The sequence below is a fragment of the Falco rusticolus genome, chromosome Z (assembly GCF_015220075.1).
Source record: "Falco rusticolus isolate bFalRus1 chromosome Z, bFalRus1.pri, whole genome shotgun sequence".
In the NCBI taxonomy this organism is placed as follows: Eukaryota; Metazoa; Chordata; class Aves; order Falconiformes; family Falconidae; genus Falco; species Falco rusticolus.
The window spans coordinates 40856120-40864971 of record NC_051210.1 but is presented as its reverse complement, the minus strand read 5'-3'; the positions used below and the strand labels follow the sequence as shown (position 1 = coordinate 40864971).

At 50.9% G+C, this 8852-nt stretch overlaps 1 protein-coding gene and 1 long non-coding RNA gene across 2 annotated transcripts; both read right to left on the bottom strand.

Annotated features, from left to right (window-relative positions):
* Positions 1 to 1032: 1032 nt before the first annotated feature.
* On the bottom strand, positions 1033 to 2224 carry LOC119141629. Its single transcript, XR_005101998.1, has 2 exons — positions 1931 to 2224; positions 1033 to 1636 (listed from the first exon to the last, which is right to left on the bottom strand). It is a non-coding gene; the product is annotated as an uncharacterized LOC119141629 (long non-coding RNA).
* Positions 2225 to 2344: 120 nt separating this feature from the next.
* Positions 2345 to 3568, bottom strand: GAS1 (growth arrest specific 1). Its single transcript, XM_037374109.1, has one exon. It carries the CDS (start codon positions 3439 to 3441, stop codon positions 2449 to 2451), a length of 993 nt encoding a protein of 330 aa, XP_037230006.1. The 5' UTR covers positions 3442 to 3568; the 3' UTR covers positions 2345 to 2448.
* Positions 3569 to 8852: the final 5284 nt, after the last annotated feature.

Below are 8852 nucleotides of genomic sequence, written 5' to 3'. Positions count from 1 at the left end.
TCACCCCCTCAGTCAAAGTTTATTTGTGGTAGCTTTTAAACTTCTGACTCGCCTTCCAATTACAGCATTTAAAATGAAAAGCTTTAAATAAACACCATGAATAGAAGATAAATAAACTCCCCCACTCCCCCCCCCTTTCCCTTTTTCCTTCTTTTTTTTTTTTTGTGTGAGTGCCTAGCTTGACACAGTCCAAACTCAAATCCCCAGAGGACTGAGCTCTCTCTTTTGTGTTAATGTTTAAAAGATTTTCCAATGCCAGAGTTTATTCCTACTGCAAACATTTCTATTTACAAGGTCAAGTGTATCAACACTCGACACAGCTTAAGAGTGTAATTATTTATCTAAGGGTGTTTGAGTGTAGATCAGTAGCTCTGGCAGCAAACCAGGTTTCAGCACGATGCAAAGTAACTCCTAAGAACAATATTACAAGATCTAGTAATTGCTGATCCCTCCAGTGTGTTTACTTTTGCATTCTTTGGTTCGGGAGAAGGCAGGCTGAATGGCAAACTTCCGTGTGTTTTGTTGCAGCCCCCTTGATGCGTGCGCCACTGCCCGCACGAAGCCTTGTTCCAAACACTTGCCGCCTCTGTGTAATGTATTTCTCGCCATTTACTTGTTTGCACGCCTAGGAGCATTTCTAAGACTGTCAGTAAGAGCAACATGCCTCCACTTCTGGAAGAAAGCGCGGCGCACTAGTAATTCCACATACATATGGGAGCAGCGTCCTTGAATTGCTTTACTCTTTTCGGGCACTGGCGAGTTACCATGCCAACGCATTATAAAATCAACCACTCTTTTAAAGTAGTACTTTCAAGGCTGTATTTACTTCTTGCATGTAATTATTCATTAAAGTAAGAATAGCAGTAATTTACATCTATGTAAAGCATTACAGGCAGACAGATTTTTGTTTGCTGATTCTTTTTGGTTTGTTATTCTGTTGTTTGCCACCTCCACCACCACCACCCCCTCCCCCCCCCCCCCCCCCTCGGGTCTGAGAGTTCAAGTGTCCCTGCAAAACAATTTCACCACATCCATTATTTAAAGCTCTTTACTAATTTACATGTTCAGAAAATACAAAAAGCCATACATATTTAAAACACAGGCCTTTTTTATGCCTCCTATAAAAATTACAAGGTTTAAGGCTGCTCAGAAATGCATTTATACAATTCTACAATGTTCATAAAGTCTCTCCAAATAAGAAAGTTAACTTCCAATCTGTAAAATACACTGTACATTCGATATTCTGGAGAATACTTCATTGAATCACTGTTACTGATATCCCCTTAAAACATAAAATGAAATCTGTACTTTTCCAGACAAGAATAGCAAATGCAATTATCTGTCAAATAGGATGTGGACTTAAAACTTTTTTATTATTTTTTAAATAAATTATTCCAAAAGCATACAATTTATAAAATTCTATATACAGAGAAGAGCGACTGGTAACAAATCCCAGTTTTAAATACATTTTTAATATAAGATTTACCAGAGGTCAGCACCCTGATATGACGAGAGGCAATATAACTTTTCAGGATATTTGTACATACATGTTCTCGAGTCTAAAAGTGTCTTTCAAAGATGGCAGTGCAGAGCTCTTTTACAACAAAAGTTGCATTGTTCAGTATAGCCAACAACTCTGAAAAAAAAACCCAACTTTTTTTTTTTTTATGCCACTAGGTTAAAGAGGAAGAGACGGCTGCTGGCATGCTTTTGTTATAACGAAGATGTGTGTGCAAGAGGGAGTGCTGTAAACCACAGTGTTCAGTCTGCTATTTCCTTAAATTTAATTAATGGCAGATGCAGCGTAACCCCCGTTCGGGGCCCAGCCGCACCGCGAAGAGCGAGCCTTGGCGGCCGATAACCAAGTTGCTGACTAACCAGTATGGCAACAGCTTTGGCAGCACGTTTGGGTAGCGCACCTCTTTCTCACCTTCATGTCAAAACGCTTAACGAAAGCCACCATCAGCACGCCATCACCCCCGCAGCCCCGGCGGGCGGCAGCGGGAGCCCGCCGCAGCCTCGCTGGCACCTCCGTCAGCCCGTCCGCCGGCGGCCCGCACGGGGCGGCAGCAATTGCATAGTGCACAGAGACCGGCACCCTAAAGGCGAGAGGCCGCGGCCGCCCGCTCCGCTCCGCCTCGCCCGGCCGCCGTCCCCCCGGCCGGCCCGCAAGGCCGCGGCGGCTTCGCCCGCGGAAGGCTGCCGGGCCGGGTCGGGGGAAGGGTGCGGACGGGCGCCGCGGGCAGCAGCGGAGGCGGCGGGGGGGCCGCCGCCCGCGGGGAGACGCGGGGCGGAGCAGGAGCGCCCGGGCCAACGGCCGGGGGATTAACGGTCAGGGCGTTTAAAACCGCGCCGCACCGAGGGGCCCCGCTGGCCGTGCTCCCTCCCGCCGCCGCCAGGCCCGCGGGATGGCCATCGGCGGCCCGGCGCGGCGCGGCGGGAGGGACGCTAGAGCCGCGGCAGCAGCGGCAGCAAGAGGGAGGCCAGCAGCGCCCAGGCCGCGGCGGCGGGCGGGCCAGCGCTATCCGCTGGCACGGGGAAGCCGGGCTCGGAGCCCGCATTGTCCTCCGCGTCGTCCCTCCCCTTCTGGCTCGGCTCCTCCTCGTAGTCCTCGTCGTAGTACTCCTCCAGGCCGCCGTCCGAGCCGCCGCTGCTGCCGGCGCCGTTGCCGCCCATGTCCGCGCCGAAGCAGAGGCGGGCCATGTTCTCCTTGACCGACTCGCAGATAGGCCGCTCCAGCCCGTCGCAGACGCAGTCGTTGAGCAGCACGGCCTTGGGCACGGCCAGCATGTCCTCGATGACGGCGCGGCACTCCGGCGTGCAGCGCAGCCCGTTGAACAGCTTCCCGCAGTAGGTCATGTAGCGGTTGAGCGCCAGGCTGCAGCGGCTGTCCCAGTCGCAGCGCCGCCGCGCCTCCGTGCAGCCCATGACGCCGCCGCCGGGGCCGCCGCCGGGGCCGCCGCCGGGACCGCCGGGGCCGCCGGCCGCCGGGCTGCTGGTGCGGGGCAGGCAGGGCTCGATGGCGCGCTTGGTGGCGCGGCAGTTCTCGTCCTGCGCGCAGTCGCAGTCCTCCAGCGCCGGGCCGCGCCGGGTGTGGTTGAGCTGGATGAGGGCCGCGATGCAGTGGCTGGGGCACCGCCGCCTGGAGGAGGCGGCGGAGCTTGCAGCGGCCGCCGGCCCGTCCCCACCGCCTCCCGCCGGCGCCTGCTGCAGGAGCACCGGGGCGCACGCCTCGGCGTACTGGTTGTAAGCGTAGCTGCACTCGGGCTCCCCCTGACACTGCAGCACCGCCTGCCAGCAGATCAGCCGCCGGCCCTGCACCAGCGAGCCCCGCGGCGGCCACACGGCGCCCAGCGCCGCCGCCAGCCACAGCCAGGCGGCCGGACGCGGCCAGCGGCCCCCGCCGCCGCCTCCGTGCCGAGCGGGCGAGCGGGCCACCATCGCAGGCGGCGGCGGCGGCGGCTGCTGCCGCAGGCGAGCGAGGGAGAGGCGCTGGTAGACGACGACGAGGAGGAGGAGAAGGAGCTGCCGCCCGTGGAAAAGTTTGCAAAACTCCCGCCGGCCGTGTGCATGAGGTCTCCTCGCATCAATCCATCCGCGCCGGTGCTGGGGCCCTCCAGCCCCCGGGAGCTGGAACCGGCGGGGCCGCCGTACGAAGCGGGCGCCCGGGGCCTTCCCGTGCACCCCACCCGCTGCTGCCGGCTTGGCGAGGCGGCGGCGAAGGCGCCCGGAGAGGTTGGGGGGAATCAGTGCAAACGGGGGCTCGGAGGAGAGCGGCTCCGGAGTGCGCTCGGGGACTTGCAGGCTGCGCCGGGAGAGCTCATGGTGCTGTCCTCCTCCTCATGCAGTTCCGTTTCTCTTTTTTTTTTTCTTTCTCTCTCTCTCTCGTTTTTTTTTTTTTTAAACAAAATCAGTGCCCAGCTGCTGCTGCTGCTTCGTCGGGAGCTTTTAACTCTCCGCTCGCAGCATCTCTGCACATGCCAGCCGCTCCGATCCCATTCACAGTCCCGGCTCCGCTCACTCCCTCTCGGTACGGGTTGCACTTTCGGGTGGCGGGGAGAAGAAATGTCTCTCCCCGCTAGCAAGAAGATAGCACAGGGAAAGGAGAAGAGGCAGCCTTCAGGATCTCTTTCTCTCTGAGCGACTGATGCTGCTTCTGTTGTCAACAAGCCCTGCAAGCTGCTCTGCGGATCCGTCTGTGGATCTTTTTTTCTTTGCAAGGCTTTAAATACAAAAGTGCCCTCCGAGCAGCAGCAACGTGCTCTGATTAGGCCTCATTATGCATGCATGGAAAAGCAAACAAACAAAAAAAATTAGCAACGCTTCTTCTTTTACACATCCCCCCAGCCTGCGCTCTCTCGCTCTCTTTCTCCTTTTCTCCACTTTTTTCTCCCTTCGCTCGGCCCCCTTTCACTGCCTCGCCACTTGCCATTGGCCCAGCCTGTTGTTGAAACTTTTTTTTTTCCCTCCTCTCTTTACGATCTGCTGGAGGGAGGGAAGGAGAGAGGGGGGCTGGAGGGCAGCTCACATTCAAAGCTTGAAAGGAAAGGCTTAAGGAGAGTGACAGCCCCCCGAGGAGCCCCTCCTCCCGTTAAGGCGGCGCGGCGGCCGGGCCGGAGGCGCGCGGCGGCGGCGGGGGTCGGCGCTCGGGGGCGGCGGGGGAGCGCCCTGCGCCTCCGCGAAAGGGCAGCGGCGCGGGTCTGCGGGCTGCCTGTGCGGGCACGCTGCTCCTGAACTGATCTGCCCTTTACAGCAAGGGGAAAAAAAGGTCTCTATCCCGTGTGATGTGTGTACCCAAACTTCCCACTGATTCAAGTGAGGGCAGAGCCGCTTCCCGAAAGAAAGAGAAAGGTAGGGAGGATCAGGCTCAAAATGGGACCGACTTTGCTTCTTGCTGAAATCTGAACAGAGCTCCTGGTTCCAGTATTAGTACACTCAGGGAGAGAAAGCTAACTTAGTGGTGCGCTCCGGCCGTGTAAGTACTGCTTTGCTATGCCTTCGGTGTTGCAGCTTTCCACTTACTGCATCCCCCACCGATTTTAAACTCACTCAGCTCAGCTTCTCGCCAGAGGTTTTCGTGCACGGATTTAAGACCCTGACCTACGAGGATGCCTGTTGGCGGAAATACAGTAGGTCTCAGTGTAGTTCTTTGATACTTTAATAAAGAACTGCCAATTAGTGAAAAGTTGTTTAAAATCTGTTAGAGGATGAAGTTTGTCTTCATTGAAAACAAAATGCCTTGCTGACGTCCTGCCTTCCTGTTATACTCTCCATCCGCTTTGCTTTGCTTATAAGGAACTAGACACAAAAATATAAATATTAAGGCACAACGAGAGGAGCATAGCAAAATAAGCAAGTAGTGCTGGATTTAGCCATTCCTTTTCGCTTCAGTGCTACCTTAATTCCAGAGCAACATTGTCTCCAACCACAAGGGGCATCTGTATCTGCTGCCTGTCAAAACTGGCGCTTTTTTCATCCTAAAACTATCAACTCCATCTGTCACAGAAATTAGGACTAAATCTATTTTCCAGAACTCGGGGATCTTGGGATTCTATGCGGTGTGGACTGATGTCTGTCTGAAAGTGCGTGGAAGGTGGAATGGCGGTGTGGTGTGGCTGGGAGTCAGTGTGATTGATATGTTGAGAAGCATTCGTAAGAATTTTCTCCATTGTCATCTGGTTTACAAGCTGCTTGTGTTTCTCCTTCAGTACGGTTTTGTCTCTTCTGGTGGAAAAATCGTGTTTGCTTGTGTTCTTAAATCTGTGAAAACTCCATTCAGAACCCCTGCCTTCATCCACCTAGTTGAGAGCCATTTCTTTTAATTCTTGTTTAATAAGGTTATTAAAAATGCCACATGCCATTTAGGCAGAGTGCAGTAAATACACATTGCAATCTACTCTGGGCTCATTCACGCATTACTTTGCAGCCCTGGTCACTGATGGTAACACTGTTAGTGGTGGAAGTCAGCTAGTTTGGAGTGGGTAAGTTGGAGTCAACATTGCTGTACAAAAAGCACTGTTGCACCACCTGATAGCTAGGGAAACCTGTCCACGTTTGTGCACCTGGAGAGAAAGGGACCTGCATGCCAGGACGTTCCAGTCCTAGAGAGCCTGAGAGAGGGGACTGCAGCGGGGCAGGGTCGAACCTTGGGATGGGACAGTGGCCTCCTGAGCTTCCTCCGCACAGGAGAGCAGGAATGGCTGGCTATCAGTCCCAGTGCAGCTGCCTTCTGCAGACAGCTGGGGCATGAGCTCTGCCTCCTTCCAGCTTCTGACTTCATCTGCAAAATCCATCCAGCTTGGGCTGCCCTTAGGTTTTGGAGCAGAAAGCAGGCTGTTTACTTTGTGAGGAATGGCAGCAGCTGAACTTCGGACCTCCCAGGAGGGGGAGTAGAGGAGCCTTCACTGCCGGCCTTGCATCCTTGCTGGCTGGGAAGAGGCAGCTGTTGAGCAGGAGGAGGGTCAGTGCGTGGTCACACTAGTGCTGACAGGCTTCCTTGGCTGGGGACAGTGTTCATTTTGCCTGCTGGTCTGAAAGGTAGGGCATGGCATGAAGCATTGCGTCATTCATAGGCAGAGATTTTTCATATGTACCTTTCAGTTAAAGAAATGCAAATTTCATACAGTAATAATAATAATGGAAGTGCTGACTTTGAGGTTTGGAATTTGGAATTATCTTTTGTATCATACAACTGAAAAAATTGTAACAGAAAATAGGTGGGCTCTTCACTTCCCACACCTTTTACCCATGTAGAATATTACCATCTACATCCAGGATTATGTATTTTTTTTCAAGAAACACCTTCTAAAAATGATTTAAAACATACTAGTCTGTATTTAAGGAGAACTTGGATTCTGACTGTATTTGTATCTGCCATTTTGGGGAAGGGCTTTGGGGCTCAGTGCTCTGTTGGGGGAAAGACAACTTCTAAGCCTAGGGGAATAACTCTTTGGCCTCTCTTCCTCAGTGCTGGTTTTCTAACAACAGAAATGGTATTGCCAAATTCAAAGTAGCTTTCAAAGTAATGAGGAAGGCAATCCTTGCTCTTTTTCACAAAGCGCCATGTAGGAAAATATATCCCATGGCGGGACAGTAAAATAAGGTCTGGTAGCTTTCTGAATTCCCACATTTGCTATGTTTTCTGCTTACTGTCCTTTCCTGTCTAAGCAATTAGTTTTGCTCCTTACACCAGCTCTCCACATTACTACAGAGTAGCAGTCTTCCGTCGCTAGGGGTCATTTTGGCAGCCGAAAAAGCCAGCACATATCTGACCTGGATTTATGACTCCTGGGCACCTTTTTGTTTAATCCTGGTGTCTTTTCCCCCTTTTTATTTCACACCCTTTCCTAATAGTTGTCCTATCCAACTTGTGTTTTCTTTAATTCTTTTTCTGACCTATTTTACACTGATTGTTTATAAAATAAGGACATTAGATAGACACAAACCCAGCTGACCTTAAAATTCAGCAGTTCACATTCAGATGTAATTAAAAATACATGGTCTATATATGTGGTTAATTCCTCTCAAATGATTTCTAAGCACATTTCTTTTATTGGATTATATTGCTTTTTCTACGTTTCAAGAGATTTACAACTGCTATTAAAAATGTCTGGCAGGAGTCCTGTGAATTAATTAGCTGATAAAATTTCAGTTTCTGCATCGAGTAATATCTTAGTATGTGCCTGATGGAGACACACAGTGAGAAAGCACTTTTTCTTCTTGAAGAAGAGATTGAATACTAATAGAGGATTTCACCTGTCAATGAAAGGTATCTTTTTGCCAAACTCTGTCAGTAGTTCTCAGAACCTTTTGGCATTATGGTGTATGGGAGTCATGGGGGGCAGTAAAAGTCCTATGCATACACCAACATTCATCCTGTAGAAATGGCCTAGTAAGGTGTCACTTGCAGTAGCCTGTGCAGATGACTGAATACGGACATGTGCATATTGCTGAGTTCTTGGATCTGATGTACCCTCAGAGACCCATAAATAATAACCTCTGCAGTCTAAAGTTACAAAAGAAAAACTTTGTGACTTACCGGATTCCCAGCACAAACTTGGGGCAGGGGTGGGGACAGGGAATGAATATAGTGCTTTCCCAAGTGGTGTCTGTTTCAATGGAGAAGTAAGGGCAAGTGAAGGCATTTAAATTAGGTTCTTGCTTCACATCTGGAGTAGTTTATCTTTTTATTGACTGTGCAGAGCTGTTTGGGAGATTGGTGTCTTAAGTTAGCCACCTAAACTAGGTGTGAATACTCCTCAAAATAGTCATTTTTTCACTTGAATGTGCAGAGCTTCCAGGGTGAGCATCCCTCCTCTCTCTTGCTTTATGCAGGCAGAAAAATAATGAACAGGGAGGATAGTAAGTGATTGTATTGATCAACAGTCACCCCACTGAGTTGAAGCTCATGACTGGTGAGACCACTGTACTTCACACTGTAGGGTCAGTTAGACATTGTTATTTTGGCCATACATATTTAGCGTTGCCAGTGTAAAGTCTTGTGAACATTATTGAGGGCATTCAACACCTGGCCTTCAGGCCAATTATTTTTAATTGATTCACCTGTGTATTATCTGGGATTGATCCCTTCTAGAACAGGTTGCACAAGTCCACTTGCACACCAGTCAGCATGGGGCTCTTATTGACACCTTAGGATACTTTATAACATTTTTCCAACCAATGCATGGTGCAGACTGCCAGTGTGATTTGTTTATGGCGTGATTTTGGAGACTATGTGTTGCATGCTATGGGGTGTGATTGGGAATGAGTGGGAGGTCAAAGCATACTGATGTAGCTTTGGAGGACTGTGTGGGGACTGTGTAGGATCAACTGTGTTGATTCTGGAGTGAGCT

Bases quoted from the DNA above. Each gene is read 5' to 3' on its own strand.
- GAS1 (XM_037374109.1), bottom strand. From the start codon at position 3,441: ATGGTGGCCCGCTCGCCCGCTCGGCACGGAGGCGGCGGCGGGGGCCGC.